At 39.9% G+C, this 18488-nt stretch overlaps 1 protein-coding gene across 4 annotated transcripts in view; it reads right to left on the minus strand.

Moving 5' to 3' along the window:
* samd11 (sterile alpha motif domain containing 11) overlaps positions 1-18488 on the minus strand; it is a 124293-nt gene that overhangs the window by 48793 nt on the left and 57012 nt on the right. For all 4 annotated transcript variants that reach the window (XM_051662998.1, XM_051662997.1, XM_051663000.1 and 1 more), the window contains exons 5-6: positions 10045-10233; positions 8396-8488 (exon numbers count right to left, since the gene is read on the minus strand). In XM_051662998.1, coding sequence (XP_051518958.1) covers positions 8396-8488; positions 10045-10233 — 282 coding nt within the window. The remainder of the gene's footprint in view (positions 1-8395; positions 8489-10044; positions 10234-18488) is intronic.

Genomic DNA, 18488 nt, shown 5'->3' on the forward strand with positions numbered 1-18488 from the left:
GGAACTAGTTCTTTCAATTAGCCAAACTCCCACTTAGACTTTGGGAAACGTTTAATGTTTCTTGAATTAGTGATATTTTAGTGCATTTCTATCTTTATACTGTGGAAGACTTTGTTTGGAAGATGTTAATAAAGCATTATATTGAGGTCACGTGACGCCATGTGAGGGGCAGACGTGTGAGCGACTAGCTCTGCGTACTTTGCTAGTTTTTTTTAAAGTATTTTCATGTTATAATCCAGTGAGATTCGATACACCCTGTTACATATTTATTCTTTCAGGTAAACATGGCAAAGAAGTCAAAATCCTCAGACTCTGGAGACATTAGAAGACAATTACGTGTTCAAGCTGAGGCCTCTGACGGGACTGTGAGCCAGGGACTCGATTTGGAAAGCTCGTCGGGAGATTAAATCCAGCGTCAACTGTCCAACATCTCGGTGATGCTGACGATGGTTGTTGCTGACTTGGAGGATTTCACTGTAATACGTCGATCAATTACGGCGATGGAAACAAAATTCTCTGAATTGGTCACAAGAGTGACAGAAATTGAAAAACGAATCGATTATCTGGAATCTTCGGAAAGGGAATTATCCGCTAATCCGCCCGCGTCCAAAACAGACTTGGAACACATTTTGGAAAAACTTGAATATTTCGAAAATATGAACCTAAGGAATAACACGAATTGTTGGAATTCCTGAGCACGAAGAGGGCAGAGATATTGTGAAATTCCTTGATGAGCTCTTCCCGAGTCTGCTCGACATAACAGGCCATAAACTGGAAATCGAGCGAGCTCACAGAGTCCCGGCTCGGAGATCTGCTGAGGGAGACAGGCCCCAATCAATCCTGGCCAAATTTCTGAGATTATCCAACAAAGATCTCGTGTTGCGCCAGGCAAGGAGCAAAGTAAAGCTTTCTTGGAAGAACCACAATATTTTCTTGTTCCCGGACTTTGCGAATTCGACCAGAGAGAAACGCGATCGGTTCAAGGAATGTAAGAAACTCTTGCATCAATGGAAGATCGCTTTTGCACTGGTGTTTCTGGCCAAACTGAGAATAGACACCAAGGACGGCAGCAAAGTATTTTTATGCCCCAAAAAGGCACTGGCCTTCATACAAACTATGGGTGAGTAAACCATTGGGCGTTTCTTATGTGAGTGGACTGACTCGCTGTTCAGGGTCTCACTGTCCGAGGAAGCTGGGTGCCATTTTTGTTTCTTTTTGCGTTGGCTCCGCCTAGCGGCTGTAGTTTGTTTTGTGGCATGACACTCCAAGAAACTTTTGCATTGACGGAAGAACGCTTTTACACTGAAGTTCCCGACCAGATTGAGAATGGACACTATGGATGACCGCAAAATATCTACATGCTCACATAAAGGACGTCTTTTATAAAGTTGTCGGTCTGAGTAAGTCATGATGTATTTTTTTTATGCGGCCTCCGAGTGAATTTGACTCGAGGAACCGGGATGCCTATTTTGTTTCTTTATGTGCTGGCTCCGCCTAGTGGCTGGAGTTTGTTCTGTTGAATAATACTCCTTTGGGTCAGCTGTGGATTAATCTGATCGTTCTTTGTGCTTGCGCCTCCTGTTGGCTGGAGTTTGTTTTTGTGGAGTATTTTTAAGGGACATTGGAATGATTACGTCATCTGCTGCACTCATAACAGCCGGCTCACTGAACACTTGTTTGTCTGTCTGAGGAAACTGAACGGCTTTATATCAGCTGGAGTTTGTTTTGTGGAGGAACACACCTTCAAGACTGTTCTTTGTGTTTATTCTGCCTATTGGCTGGAGTTTGTTTTACAAAGTATTTTCTGTTATGTAATTTTGCCTCACAAAACCTGTGCAGAAGCACCGGACTTGAGCAATCCTATGGCAAAGTTGTCGCGGGGGTTCTCGCATGCGTACATGGACCTTCTGAGTTTAGAGGGATTGACGGCAGTTGGCGCTGTCGTGCGTGGGGTTAATGCGCACGTTTTTCTTTTTTCTGTTTGTTTTGTTCAGGGTTTGACTGTGGGAAATGTGGTCTGTATAATTTTGCTTTTGACACACAATTTTTTTTTATTATTATTATATCAATATGTCAATTGTTAATATGAGTGGATTGTCTCTCTTCACATGGAATATCAATGGGTTCATAAAAAGAAGGAAGGTTATTTCTTTTCTTAAGCGTAAGAAATACAGTGCATCCGGAAAGTATTCACAGCGCTTCACTTTTTCCACATTTTGTTATGTTACAGCCTTATTCCAAAATGGATTAAATTCATTATTTTCCTCAAAATTCTACAAACAATACCCCATAATGACAATGTGAAAGAAGTTTGCTTGAAATCTTTGCAAATTTATTACAAATAAAAAAACGAAAAAAATCACATGTACATAAGTATTCACAGCCTTTGCTCAATACTTTGTTGAAGCACCTTTGGCACCAAGTACAGCCTCAAGTCTTTTTTGAGTATGATGCTACAAGCTTGGCACACCTATTTTTGGGCAGTTTCTCCCATTCTTCTTTGCAGGACCTCTCAAGCTCCATCAGGTTGGATGGGGAGCGTCGGTGCACAGCCATTTTCAGATCTCTCCAGAGATGTTCAATCGGGTTCAAGTCTGGGCTCTGGCTGGGCCACTCAAGGACATTCACAGAGTTGTCCCGTAGCCACTCCTTTGTTATCTTGGCTTTGTGCTTAGGGTCGTTGTCCTGTTGGAAGATGAACCTTCACCCCAGTCTGAGGTCCAGAGCACTCTGGAGCAGGTTTTCATCAAGGATGTCTCTGTACATTGCTGCATTCATCTTTCCCTCAATCCTGACTAGTCTCCCAGTTCCTGCCGCTGAAAAACGTCCCCACAGCATGATGCTGCCACCACCATGCTTCACTGTAGGGATGGTATTGGCCAGGTAATGAGCGGTGCCTGGTTTCCTCCAGACATGACGCTTGCCATTCAGGCAAGAGATTGAAAGAGTTCAATCTTTGTTTCTCATGGTCTGAGAGTCCTTCAGGTGCCTTTTGACAAACTCCAGGTGGGCTGTCATGTGCCTTTTACTGAGGAGTGGCTTCCGTCTGGCCACTCTACCATACAGGCCTGATTGGTGGAGTGCTGCAGAGATGGTTGTTCTTCTGGAAGGTTCTCCTCTCTCCACAGAGAAATGCTGGAGCTCTGTCAGAGTGACCATCGGGTTCTTGGTCACCTCCCTGACTAAGGCCCTTCTCCCCCGATCACTCAGTTTGGCCAGGCGGCCAGCTCTAGGAAGAGTCCTGGTGGTTCCAAACTTCTTCCATTTATGGGTGATGGAGGCAACTGTGCTCATTGGGACCTTCAATGCTGCAGAAAATTTTCTGTACCCTTCCCCAGATCTGTGCCTCGATACAATCCTGTCTTGGAGGTCTACATACAATTCCTTGGACTTCATGGCTTGGTTTGTGCTCTGACATGCACTGTTAACTGTGGGACCTTATATAGACAGGTGTGTGCCTTTCCAAATCATGTCCAATCAACTGAATTTACCACAGGTGGACTCCAATCAAGTTGTAGAAACATCTCAAGGATGATCAGTGGAAACAGGATGCACCTGAGCTAAATTTTGAGTATCATGGCAAAGGCTGTGAATACTTATGTACATGTGATTTTTTTCGTTTTTTTATTTTTAATAAATTTGCAAAGATTTCAAACAAACTTCTTTCACATTGTCATTATGGGGTATTGTTTGTAGAATATTGAGGAAAATAATGAATTTAATCCATTTTGGAATAAGGCTGTAACATAACAAAATGTGGAAAAAGTGAAGCGCTGTGAATACTTTCCGGATGCACTGTATGATATAGTGTTTCTTCAAGAAACACATCTTTCCCCACAGGAAGCTGAAAAACTTTGGAAGATATGGGGTGGACATGTTTTCTTTAGTGCTGGCTCAAGTAAGAGCAGGGGGGTCATTATATTGATAAATAAACATCTACAATTAAAATTTCTCAAACAGATTAAAGATAAAATAGGAAGAGTCATTATTGTTTTAGCAGACATTCAGGGGCAAAGGTTGATTTTGACTAATATTTACGCACCTAACGCTGATGATCAGGGCTTTTTTTATAGATCTTAAAAGGGATGTTGCAAACCGCTAGCACCCCTCATGATATAATATTGGGAGGAGACTTTAATTTATTGATGGACTCAATCCTTGATCATAGTGAAGCAAAAGTGTGTAAGCCCCCTAGAGCAACACTGACGCTTCACAGGATGTGTAAAAATGTTGATCTTGCAGATATCTGGTGACTTTTGAACCCATCTGGTAGGGATTATACATTTTTTTCAACAGTTCATAAGATTTATTCTAGAATATATATATATATATATATAAATCCCTCATTTCATCTGTTGTTGATTGCTCAATTGGAAACATCTTAGTCTCAGATCACGCCCTGGTGAGTTTAGAGATGTTGCCACATACAGAGAAAAATAAATCATATAGTTGGTGTTTTAATGTATCTCTTTTGCAAAATCCTGATTTCCAACAAATGTTAAAGACTAAAATCAGTGTTTATATGGAGACCAACTGGTCCTCAGTATCCTCTGTGGGCGTGGCTTGGGAGGCACTTAAGTCGATTATTAGGGGTCGGATCATACAGTATGCCTCATTTATCAAAAAATCCAAAACACAAGAACTCGTGGAGTTGGAAGAGAATATTAAAAGTGCTGAGGCAGAGCTGAAGCGCTGAATGTCGTCTGATGGCCTCAGAGAACTGACCCGACTGAAATATAGATATAATACTATTTTGTCGCAGAAAGTGGAGTTTTTGTTGTTCAGGGCAAGACAGTCATACTTTGAGTCGGGGGACAAAGCAGGGAAGCTTCTGGCTAGATATATGAAACAGAGAGAGTCTTTTTCTACCATTTCCTCAGTGAAATCTGCTGGTGGTGAAATTTTTACTTCAGCCATTGATATTAATAATGCTTTTAAAGAGTTCTAACTTGATTTCTATAGTTCCACATCTTCATCTACTGATGAATATGTTAGAAAATTTGTGGAACCATTAGAACTTCCACAATTGACGACTGAGCAAAAAAATTCTCTTGAATTTGAGATAACATTGGAGGAGCTTGACGAGGTAATTAAGGCCTTGCCTTCAGGCAAAGCTCCGGGGCCAGATGGTTTTGCAGCTGAATTTTTTAGATCTTATGCTACAGAATTGGCTCCACTTTTGCTAGAAGTTTATACAGAATCATTAAAGAACAGAACGCTTCCCCCAACCATGACACAAGCCCAGATCAGTCTGATCCTTAAAAAGGACAATGATCCAAGCAAGTGTAAGAGTTACCGTCCAATTTCCCTGATCCAGCTAGATGTAAAAATACTGTCAAAAATTTTGGCTAATCGATTAAGTAAAGTTATGACATCTCTTGTACATATAGATCAGGTGGGGTTTATTAGAGGCCGCAGCTCTTCTGACAACATTAGGCTTTTCATCAATATCATGTGGTCAGTGGCGAATGATCAGTGTCCGGTCGCTGCCATCTCACTTGATGCCGAAAAGGCGTTTGATATGGTAGAATGGGATTATCTTTTTAAGATTTTGGAAATATATGGGTTCGAGAGTACATTTATTGGTTGGATTAAGTTACTTTATAGATACCCTGTAGCGGCGGTATAAACAAATTGATTAATTTCAGATTATTTTACTTTGAATAGGGGCACTCGTCAGGGTTGCCCACTTTCCCCATTATTGTTCTGTCTTGCCCTGGAAAAATTAGCAGCTGCAATAAGAAAGGAGGACGACTTTCCAGGGGTGGTAGCGGGAGGTGTGGCGCTTAAGCTTTTGCTTTACGCAGATTATATTTTATTATTCGTCTCTGACCCTACTAGATCTATGCCTTGCCTCCACAGAATTATTAATTCCTTTTCTAAGTTTTCAGGATACAAAATCAATTGGTCTAAATCCGAAGCTTTGGCTTTGACAGCGTACTGCCCAGCGACGGCTTTCCAGCCGGGCGCTTTCCAGTGGCCCAAACAGGGCATTAAGTATTTGGGCATTTTATTCCCAGCAAAATTGTGTGATTTAGTTAGTTAATTTTGACCCCTTAATAAAACAGTTTTCGAGCGATGTGTGCAGGTGGACTTCATTGCATTTATCTATGATCGGGAAAGTTAATGTTATTAAAATGAATTGTATTCCAAAATTCAACTACCTGCTACAGTCTCTCCCTATAGATGTCACCCTCTCTTATTTCAAGCAATTTGACAACATAGCGAAGTCCTTAATTTAGAATGGTAAGCACCTTAAATTACATTTCAATAAGTTACATAGGCCATTTGACAAAGGTGGGCTATGCCTACCCAAGATTTTATTTTATTATTATGCATTTGGTCTCAGACATTTGGCTCATTGGTCGCTTCCAACTGAGAGAGCCCCTCCCTGGTTCTGTATAGAACAGGAAGTTATTGCCCCTATTTCACCATTACAGAGCCTTTCTATCAAATTAATCGGAGAAGTTAATTTACATCCCGTTATCTCGCATTTGAACTCAGTATGGACAAAGGTGTCCAGAGTGTTTAATTCAGACATTTATTTAAATGTTGCCTTGAGCATATGGCTGAACCCCAAATTATGCATCAACAAGTCCCCTTTTTGCTGGTCAGAATGGATTAGAAGGGGGGTTACTACACTCGGTGACCTATATGAGAGTGGAGTGCTGAGATCCTTTCAAAATTTGGTTCAACTTTTTGGGATTCCCAGATCTCAGTTCTATAAGTATTTACAGTTGCGCCACCTGATTTGTACTGTTTTTAGGAGTGGTTTACACCCCCCTAAAGCGGCATATACTCTGGGAGTGGTGTTTACTGCTTTCAGAAAAGGTCATGAGGCATCGGTGTATTACTCCCTGTTAATTCAGAGTCTGGGGGACGGAGCTTCAGCTTCTCTTAAGAGATTGTGGGAGAAGGATCTTGGCTTGGTATTGGAGGAGGGAGTGTGGGCTAGGATTCTAAAAAATTTCAAAAATGTAGCTATACTAACGCGATTCTGTGATACCAGGTTGCGAACACTCCCCCCGTCTTCCATTGGTCAGAAAACAGATCCTGCCCCCAACTGGTCGGAATGCTCAACAATCAATATTTTGATAGCGTCTCTATGTTTACAGGGATCAACCTATCCAATTAATCAACAGATGGCTTGCACATAGTTGTCTCTACAAATCAAGCTGGGATAGAAGAAATTACAAACTTCATATTTAAAGAAAACAACAAGAAGATAAAGAGATGATCAGGGTTGGGAGGGTTACTTTTGAAATGTATTCCACTACAGATTATAGAACTCATGCTGTAAAATGTAATTTGTAACGTATTCTGTTAGATTACTCAAGGTCAGTAACATATTCTAAATACTTTGGATTACTTCTTCAGCACTGGTAGTTTTTTCACTTGTTTTGACTGTAAAAACTCTGAGAGTACAGTGACAAAATACACGTTAAAAATACATTCTCTGAAAAACCTAAATATCTTATGCAGTGTTGTTTCTAAAACAAGATTAATCTAATTGATCTTGTTTTAAGGATTTTTAGATATTTTTACAGGAAAATAATACAAAAATGATTATCAAGAATATGATTTTGCCCTAATATCAAAGGTCTTACTAGAAAAAAAGAAATTATGATCAAACATGAATTTCTTGATAAAAAAATATGATCGTGCCTGGTAACGTGCATGTAAAATGGCTAAAAATGGCATTTTAGCTTAGCATAAAGCTGACAATTTGCACAAGGTTTATTTCTATTTCTTCTGCTCCAAACTTATTTCAGACTTACTTCTCTGTCTGCTCATCATAAGAAAGTGTTTCACCACTGTTCAAATGCACTTTGGATCGCATCATTTATATGTATAAATGTTTTCCATCTGAAAGGACTAAATATTAAATGAAACAAATGACAATAAAATGCAAAGTAATCTCTTCAGTAATCAAAATACTTTTTGAATGTAACTGTATTCTAATTACCAATGATTTAAATTGTAACTATAGTGGAATACAGTTACTTATATTTTGTATTTTAAATACATAATCCCGTTACATGTATTCTGTTACTCACCAACACTGGAGATGATTTCCTTAGTCTATACTGAAGTGCTTTATAGAACATACATCTGTACATTTAAAACATGCAAATTAGTGATGCATATCTGCACTTGTGAACTCACAGTGAAGAGTGTCTGCATATGTTAAGAGGAGGAGGGAGATGTCTTTCTTCCATTGAGTGCTGTTCTCTCCACCCTCCTCTTACTATCTGTCCACCCCTTCCCTCCACTCTCACTCAATCTCAACCTGTCTATTCCCACCTACTCCATTTTATGTGCTAAGGTTAAACAGCTCTGATTGTACCACATTATCATCTCCAGCACACGCACGTTTCTCAAGAGGGGCCCCTACCTTTAGGTGACACGCTTCGGGACTTCTTGCTGTCAGATGGGCACTCGCTGCTGCTGTTGGGGGAGTAGGCTCTCCTCTTGCCTAGTATGTCATCTGTGGGGAAAAAAGAGAGAAAGGTGTTCAAATACAGTCAGACGGCCCCTAAACCCCTCAGTATGCGGCTCCTGCCTGGCTCTGTACCTGCATACATGCTGAAGCTGTGAGAGAGCGACTGAAGATACGGTGAGATGAGAAGGCCCTGTGCCAGCGTGGATGACAGATCTGGTTCTTACTCAGCCATGTGCAGAAACGGGAGATTTTTTGCTTGCGCTCTCTCTATCTCTCTCTCTCTCTCTCTCCCTTTCTCCTATCTCGCACAAACACACTCCCTCTCTCTTTTGCACTCACCCTCTTGCACTCTACCTCTGTTTCTGCTGTTGTTTTTTCTTATCTCTTGTCTTTTTGACTATCTATCTTTCTGTCTATGTATACAAACACTCCTGGTCTTCATACCGGCCTAATACTGAAAAACAGTGCAAAAAAGAAGGAAAGAAAGCAGCATTTTCAGAAGCACTTTCCTCTCTAGCTGTTGTCACACTATTATGCCTTTTTTTGCCTTTTCTCTCACTCTCACTTGCTGTTTGCAGTCTATATAATGCTCACACCTTTTGCTAATCTCTTCCTTCCTTTCGTTCACTCTTTCTTTCCCTCCCCCCTTTCATTCTCTTTCTATCTAGAAGAGTGGAGGCTGTCTGCACAAGCCTAATGCATCACACTAGTGAGTTGCTGGTGTCCAGTGTACGATTACAACACATCTCAAATCAATATCCTGCTAATCACACTGGGAGGGGTGCTGCTGAGAGCATGGTGCTGCATGCATGCAGGAAGGAAGAGACCGTTTGTCATTGCACTCTCCTCTCTCTCACTCTCTCTCTCTCTCTCTCTCTGCCCTCATGCACCACAAAAAGTAAAAAAGTCAAAGCTGCAGAGTTATGCTCTTCCTTTTGCATTGCGTTGTTTGTTTGTTGCTGTCTGATTTTAGAATTAATGGGACTGTGCAATAAAAGTAGACACAGATTATCCTGGTTTTTGTGTTTTTTAACTTAAATATTATTGTATGTGGTCTATGCATTTAAAAAAAAAGGTTATGCTAATGTTTTTTATGTAAAACACACACATCTGTAGGAACATCGTATGCACCTTTTAAAGGTGAAGTGTGTAATTTCTGCGCCACTTATTGTATGTACATATAAAAATGACCTAAACACTCTGCCCCCCAAAAAAATGTCTTCTGCAGAACACAAAGAAAGATATTTTGAAGGATGTATGATGTGTTTTTGTCCATACAATCTAAGTCAATGAGGTCCAATACTTTCAAGCTCCAAAAAGGACATAATGGCAGCATCCACGTGATGTACAAAAGGCGTATGTAGGAAATACAGCGGGTGGTGGATTTCCGAAACGTAGGATGGCAGGGGAAGACTTTAGGTCTAGGGGTTGGGTTATAGCTACTCTGACCAATCAGGTAGCGCTTTCCTGAAGAATATTACTGAATCGTGCCATCAGTTATTGCTTGTGATGAGGAGGAGGGCAAGGCCGGGCCAAGAGGATGCATGCCTGGCGCTGAGTTGACCAATCAGTGGGAGAGAGATAAAAGAAGGAGCCGTTACCTCCACCAGGGGACGGAGGACACGCTGCCGTCCACCGGGAGGCAGAGGAACCGCTGCCGTCCACCAGGGGATGGAGGAGACGCTGCCGGCTGCCAGGAGGCGGAATCCAGTGCCATCGCCAAGCGTCGTGGAGGATCGCTGCATCTTCCTCCAGTCCCGGATTTCGGCACCAGTGTACAGATCTCTCTACTTGTTCGGGAAAGGAGGAAGCAGGAAACGGATAACAATCAACAGACTTTTAATAAAACTCTGAGGAAGACTTAACATAACAGCGCGCGCACACAAACACTGCTGTGTGCATCTCTCTCTCCCTCTGGCGTCCCCAGTTCCTCTTTTTATCTCTCTCCTGCTGATTGGGCAACTCAGCACCGGGCGTGCTTCCTCTTGGCCCGGCCATGCCCTCCTCCTCGTCACATTGCTATACTCATGAATATAAATTACTCTTCCCCTGCCATCCTACATTTCAGAAACTTGTCAGTGGGGTGAGAAGGCCGATGTCTCTGCACTGAAAGATTGAAGTGGTTAAAATGTACTTTGATAAAGATGACACAGATGCTACAGTAACCTCCAATATATGCAAAGTGGCCTTTAAATATAACTAGTGCTATGCATAATCATTTAAAAGGGCACCCACTAATACTAGTTAGTTACTTTTAACATGATCAGCACAACTTTGTTTGTTTGGACATCTGACCTGGTTGCTGTTTGCTCCTTCAAGAACACGATTCGGTGACAATTACAAAAGCGCTTCAAGTTGGAATACAATGACATGACGGAGTGCATCCCCATCCTGAACACTAGATCCTGTGTCCCCTGTAATCATCTGCACAAGTGGCGCATGAGGAGGGGGAACCACTAGCAGCTACAGGTAGTCTAGGCTACACTAAAATATGTTCAGACACTTATGTTAACTTTTAGCTACGTTACAGCTCGACATATGCCTACATATTGTTGCACATTTCTTATAAAAAGGTGCTATCGAGGAGATAACATAATGGTTGATGTTTGTAATATGAGTTTCAGATGGCTTGGGGGTGAGTAAATAATAGAGACTTATCATTTTTGGGTGAACTATCAGCTGAAGTATGTAAATTCTGTCACCAAAAGGAAATGCAAAAATAATGAATATTTTCAAGCAGGTTTCCCAGACATTTCCCATCTGTCATCGGCTGGCCAAACAGATCATCCTGCCCCAAACTCAATTGCATTGAGCCAGTGTTGCTATTTCGGGCTGGTCGGGATGAACAATTACACACATCCTCTTTAAAAGGAAGCCATTTCTACAAATTACCTTACCCTTAATTGTCATCCATGAATAAAGCTCTACACATCAAATAAAGGTGTAAAATGTGGAGATTCTAACATGGCAACAAAACCAAGGGAGGCTGAACCTTCATATATCTCCAACACAAAAGTACAAACTCCTCTCACACCCCTCCTCTCCTCCTGCCTCTTGACACCAAGTGTTCTGTTCATCCCTCTCTCTGATAAGAGTGCTGGAGAGAGAGAGAAAGAAAAGCAAGCCTGCACTTGAAAGAGCTTTTGGAGAGGCAGTGCTCGGTCTGGAAGTCTTTGTGGGGAACGAGGTTTAATAATGACGCTGTTTGATGTATCATCCAAGGGGGGGAGAAGGCTGTCTATCCCACTCCAAAGAGAAAAAGGGGCCTCTCTAATGGGCCCCCATCTCCTCTCCTAACCTCCGCCCAAAGACAACAACAACACTCCCTCCGTCTGTCTCCTCAACTCTTTTTCTCCCACCGACAATCTTTGAGGTGAAGAATCTCCCTTGGCATATTCAATTATTTTCCACTCTCTATCTTCATGAGGAACTGACATGATTATTGCATAAGAGTAAAATTATAGTGATCGGCTTCTACTGTCTATGTATGAGCCAAAGGGAGCTCTGAACGTGATCAGACAGCTTAAGTTAACACTTCAAATAATTGAGAAAATGGGTAAGAAAACATGAATAGTGTTATAAACTAGTGATTCCCAACCATATACTTAACATATACAGTACCTTTTTTAAGAAAAAAAAAATATGTGTATGTTTTTGGTTTGGCAATTTGTGTGGACGACACTCATATATATACGCACAATTGTGGGTATAAATAAAGACAAAAGTAGATTTCTGCAACAGTGCTCGCATTTCTCCACAACAACACAATGCTCTTTCCTATTTTCATCCCATCAAATATCTTAAACCAATTAAACAAATATCAAACTAAATGCAGAAATAAAATAACAGATTCTATATTTCTCAAACTACTACTTGGTGAGTCTGTTTTTCATCCACAGCCATTGTTTTTAGTTTAAAAGTGAGTGTTTAGGCACTTTTCCATTATCAGGTTGAATGGTTAGCCCTGTTGAATCATGCTGTTCTAAACCAATGTGGGCTCGTTGACATGGTTAAGGTTTCTTTTTCCATTGTGGGGTGGTAAAATCAGGATTAAAATGAAAATAACTGATAAGTGACCAATCATATGTCGCCACGCCACGTACAGCTGTTCCACCAGCCTAGTTCTCTGTCTAGTTAGCTAACTGTGTTGAGAAATCAGTGCGGGGAACGGTTTGTAAACGTACCCTACCGAACTGTGTTCAAGTGGAAGTGCAACTGGAACCGTTTGCTCAGAACTGTTCAGCCCAATGGTGGAAATACACCTATTGTAATAATGGCCATTTTAACAATACTAATGATGATGCTTTATGATATCCAGGGTCTGCATTTCAGAAACTTCCTATATTAAGTTATGGCGCGTTCACATTATGTCCGAAACTGTAATTACGAGATTACGACTTGTAAAATGCGTTAACGTCTTCGTAGACCTCGCATTTACAAGTTGTAAACTCAGAATTCTTTAAAAGCTCCAACTTGACTGTCTTGACGTCATGTAAAAGAGCCAAAATGGCAGCGGCCTCAACATTTGAAGGTAGTGAACACATATTTCTGTTTCATATGCCATTTTGTTATGCCACTGTTACCTGGAGCGCTTTTTTGTTCTTAAAACTTTTGCAACAACATATAGAGGTGAATTCATGAATTGATGTACTAACAAATAAACTGTTGTTATCAACAACAAAGCCGTTTTGGCGTTATGAGTGTTGCCATAGAAACTAATAAATTGAAATCTCGTAATTTCAGTTATTCCGACACGACGATTAAGATCTGAAAAGTTCAAGTTAGGATTCTGAAATCGCCATGGTTACTAACCAGATAATATATGATTCTAAAATGTTCCTGTAATACGGCCACAGTATAATATTTGTTAAAATGGGTTTGAATCAGGGGAGAGACTGGAATGTGAAGGTATTTGAGCTTTACTGACAGTGCTATGGCAGTACAAGACATGAAAAGTTGGGAAATACTACAATAAAACCACAGCACCCCCTGGTTTCTGTAGTAGCTAGGCTGGCACAGACTGATCCCCTCTCTCTTTCTCTCTGTCTCTGTTTGACCCTAACTTCATAGTAGTGTCTTTCCCACAGGGCTCAGCCACCCTAGTGCTGCCATCTCCAGCCCAGCCTGTTCTCCAAGCTCCATTGCGTCTTATCAGGCAACTTCCTGCCTGCCAACCCTCCCAAAGCCCTGGGCTCAGTCCAGTTCCTCTCCATCTCTACCTCCATCTCCATAGTTTGAAATCAACTGTCACTCAGAGTGAAGTGCAGCTAAAACTCACATACCATTCTCTCCTCTGAATCAAACCCCTCAAGTGATTAAACAGAACTTTTAAAAACCTTTAAATCCTGATGATGTGATTTGACAGTGCATGACTGAGTGATCTGCATTACAGAATTCTTTCGTAAGCGAAAGGGAGAAGTTTCGAGCAGGGCAGTATGCCCGTGGCATCGGCGCAGGAAGAGAGGAAACCTGGCTCCGGACCACACTATTTCTGTTGTTTGCACTTTGGTTTCTAGCTGAAGTAATGGACTCAACAAAAGAAGTGTAAGTTCGGCTGTTATTCTGCATGGAGGAGCTGGAGGCAGAAAGCGACACTGACTCACTCCGCCAGATTCTTTTCTCCTTATAAACTTCCACATTAACTATTCACTCACTCTTCTCTGCTTCTATCCATTTATTGTTCTCTGTTGTGTGCCTGCATCAACATTTTTTCATATTTTTTTCTCACATTTGTTTCTTTTTGGACAGAGTCTGAATTTAACTTCCTGGTTGTGCTTGGAATGGGATACTAACATACACCTTACTGCATAGTCAGGGGCGGATTATGACTAGCAAGGGCCTGGGGCCAATTGTCTTTTAGGTCTAACCCCTCCAATAAATTAATTTCAGACAGTTTTCAAACATGATCGAATGGGCACCACTTACCAAGTGCAGCGCAGCCTCTCTGTCTCTAGCAGTGGTGAAGAAACATCAGCCTATTCAAACGCATGCATTTATGCAAATTAGTCTCGTGACGAGATCCACATCCTATACAATCACGTGTATTTGACCATAGCAGAAAAATACAGTGAGCATACTGGCATCTTTCGCTAAAACACACATGAAGCAAAGTGAACTTCATCTGTCTGAAATGAATCCGACCGTTCAGCTAAACCAGGTTTGTGACAGGACAACGTGCTTCCTGAGTGCCTTTAAACAATGACGTTTTTTTTTTCGTCTAAAATTGCCTTTATTATGATCAGCATGTTTAAAGTATTTCACAAATTACTTTTGTGAAAATTAATCAAAGATGCCATCATCTCTGGCATAGATGGCGAGGAAAAACATCCAGAAATTTTATATTACTAGTAGTATAGTGGAGTTCTCATGAGAATGTTTCCATTATTTGATATTTATATTCCATTTATAGGCCTACTTAACTTTAGATAACAGTATTTTAAGCTTTACTATTATGATGTACATTGTTTGTTGTTGGTAGATTTTCACTTCAAGGAAAATATAAAAACGGTCCATTCAGACTTTTACATTTGTCCACATTTTGTCTCGGGGGATACCCCTGAACCCCCATAATGTATCTTTCTTTAGTCATAAGGCCTGCTTTGCCCCTTAGGTATCTAAAAATATTCAAACACAAACACTGGATTGCTGTCATTCAGCTTCAAAATAAACAGAGATTTTATCTTTTAATATACATATCAAAGTGCACTCGATTGATGAAGTAATTGAAATATTTGAATCTTTTTGTAGGAGATCCCCCAAACCCCACTACTTTGGCTTTGTCTCTGGGGCCCCAATGTCATAATCCTTGCCTAATTTTGAAGAGACTGTTTTGACTTTATGATTTTTTTCCTTTTTCTTTTACAAAGTACTATTTCTGCCAACTTGTAAATTTATAATAACTATTTCATCAAATTGATTAAGCATTCCTTATGTAATTTCATAGCTACAGTATACTTACTACTGACACCATGTAAGTTATTGTCCAGACATTTGCTGGGAAGGAAATGTAGAGACCAGACCTCTTAGAACTTTAATTGAATACCCATGTCATACATAATGTAACTCAATGTAAATATTTGTAAATACTACAAATTATGCATACAAAAACAAGAATGTAACAAAACGTGTAATAAATGTGAAACATGCATATATTTAAAGGGGCAATAATACATTACGACATATTTTAACTTCATCAAACACTTTAAATATAAAGAATTTAACAAATAGACTCCCACAGCATGTACATATGGGTTTGGTGAAAAGAAGTTCAGGCAGCTCGTGCTGCTATATCTTTTCTAACTCATCTGAATGATGAGGTGCATTCCATTCAGAAGTGATCATCCCTATTCCCTATTTCCTGTAAAGACTTTACCCTCCATTGTAAGAGCTTCAAAGGGCTGAAAGGTGTGGGGCACAAAAATAGTGGTCATTTGGTCATTTTATTGTAAATTCTGTTAGCAATGACGCTACAGCCTGGCTACCTTTATTATTCTCCCATTGAAAAGCCCTGTGAAGGCATCATGTAAGCCAAAATGTAAGAGTAGATTATATTAACAGAGTTTTTCAATGATCTAAGAGTCTGTTTTGTAATGTTCATGATTTCAAACTTCAGCTATCAAAACCTACACACAAGCCCTTTAATCTGCTTTAAGATGCTCTCTTTCTTTCTCTTACTGCAAGACCTGTAAAATTTTTAACTTCAAGCATTTAAAACTACTTCAAACTTTCAGACAAGGTTTTGTTAAACCAACATATAGTTTGTCTCGACAAACTTTTAATTTGTAGGTCAGTACTTTTGTACATCACAAAATAAAATATCAATATCTTCTTTTTACCAACAACCTAAGCCCAGTTATTTTTTGTAATATTGGGGAGAAATGCAGTTATAGCAATTAAATATTTTTTTTCGACAGCACTTTTCATACAAAGCATAAAGTTTAACCTTATAAAGCCTATATGAAATAATAGTCAGAAAATTCAAATTTCAAATTTTTAAAGAGTGGCTAAAAAAAAAAAAATTTTTTTTTTAATTAGAAACATGAAGGCAAAAGTGTCCTATAAGCGGGCTGGTGGCCCTCATAGTCACAGTGCCCTATTGAGGGGCCACTGTGGGCACTGGCCTGGTCTGTAATACACCTATACGCGTAGTATGTATACCGCCTACTATTTAAATAAAGTATAAAATATGCAACGATTAACTTTTCAAGCAGTTGTATGCTACATTTGTTTTCAAAGTTGATGGGCTGCCAGACCTTGCAGCCCTGGTAGTCAAGGGCCCCTGGGCACTGGCCCCACTGGCCCGGTCTGTAATATACCTATACGTGTAGTATGTATACTGCCAACTATTTAAATAAAGTATAAAATATGCAACGATTAACTTTTCAAGCAGTTGTATGCTACATTGTTGCCTCATGTCCTCACTATGTTGCAGGTTTAATTTAGCGAGTGCAATCCAGTAATCATCTTGGAAATTAAAACGTTTTTATTAAAAAACTTATTTTTCACATTTTTAATCCAATTTTGCATCTTAATGTCTGAAATCTTGGCAGTCCGATCAAATAATGCATCAAGAAGGCAATTAAAAACTGCAGTTGATATTGCTTTCAGGTCATTTGTCACGTAGGAAATGAAAGGTCAAATTAAGTGCATTGCATTGTGAGATACAGTATTTCTTAAAGTAAGCTCTGTTGTATACTGCACATCTGGGTATATATCTACGTAGGTAATATCTTGATATTCCAAGCACACAGTAAATGCACATACTGTGCACAGAATGCATACTGAATACTAATAGCAGTGATGGGTAAGTTACTTAAAAATAGTAAACCATTACAAATTACTAATTATTTCTCTAAAATTGTTTCAGATTACTTTACTAATTAATTCATTGAAAATTAATCACATTACTAATTACTTTAAAAAAAAATCAGCTCAAAAAATTCTAAATAATGTCTATATTTCTTTCTTGTTCATTGTTACACGCAATAAAACATTCAGCACCTAACATTTCTCCTTCAATGACTTGTTACAGGGCCATAATTTATGTATTCAATATAAATAATATATTATAAATAAACATAACCCTACAATATACTTTTTTTATTTTTTTATTTTTTTTATTATCCCATTTTCTCCCCAATTTGGAATGCCCAATTCCAACTACTTAGTAGGTCCTCGTGGTGGCGCGGTTACTCGCCTCAATCCGGGTGGCGGAGGACAAGTCTCTGTTGCCTCCGCTTCTGAGACAGTCAATCCGTGCATCATATCATGTGGCTCGTTGTGCATGACACCGTGGAGACTCAGCATGTGGAGGCTCATGCTACTCTCCACGATCCACGCACAACTTACCACCCGCTCCATTGAGAGCGAGAACCACTAATCGCAACCACGAGGAGGTTACTCCATGTGACTCTACCCTCCCAAGCAACCGGGCCAATTTGGTTGCTTAGGAGACCTGGCTGGAGTCAATCAGCACACCCTGGATTCAAACTCGCAACCCAGGCCCCCCAACCCTACAATATACTTAAAATTAATTACATTAATTGAAATTCAGTAACTGTAATCTGACTACAAGAATTTAAAATGCAATGCATTTTACTTTCACTACTTTTTTTACTTCAAATGTAATTAAATTACAGTAACTAATTACTTTGTAACTGGATTAAACCCAACACTGACTAATAGTATGGTAGTATGCAATTCTAACATACTGTAGCCTTTCTGTTTCATGTATTCGGTATGCCATATTCAGTGTATACTGCACAGTATTCAGTAAGCAATAAGCATTAGGTTGGTATTAGATCTGAACATAGCCTTTGTCTTTTATACAAAATTTTAAAGGGTAATTTTACCAAAAATATGTTACACACACTTCAATTTCTTCTCACTCTGAAACTTAGTGATCACTGAAAAAATAAATTCCAAAAAGAGCTTCAAAGAGTGTTTAAAAATCTTCAACAGTAGCGAGAATATTGCACGCTTTCTGTCTCTCTCAGCACGCTCAAGGGAGAGACAGGGTTTCAGTAGTGCCTGTCTGCCTCAGGGT

This window comes from Myxocyprinus asiaticus, chromosome 29, assembly GCF_019703515.2.
Source record: "Myxocyprinus asiaticus isolate MX2 ecotype Aquarium Trade chromosome 29, UBuf_Myxa_2, whole genome shotgun sequence".
Lineage (NCBI taxonomy): Eukaryota > Metazoa > Chordata > Actinopteri > Cypriniformes > Catostomidae > Myxocyprinus > Myxocyprinus asiaticus.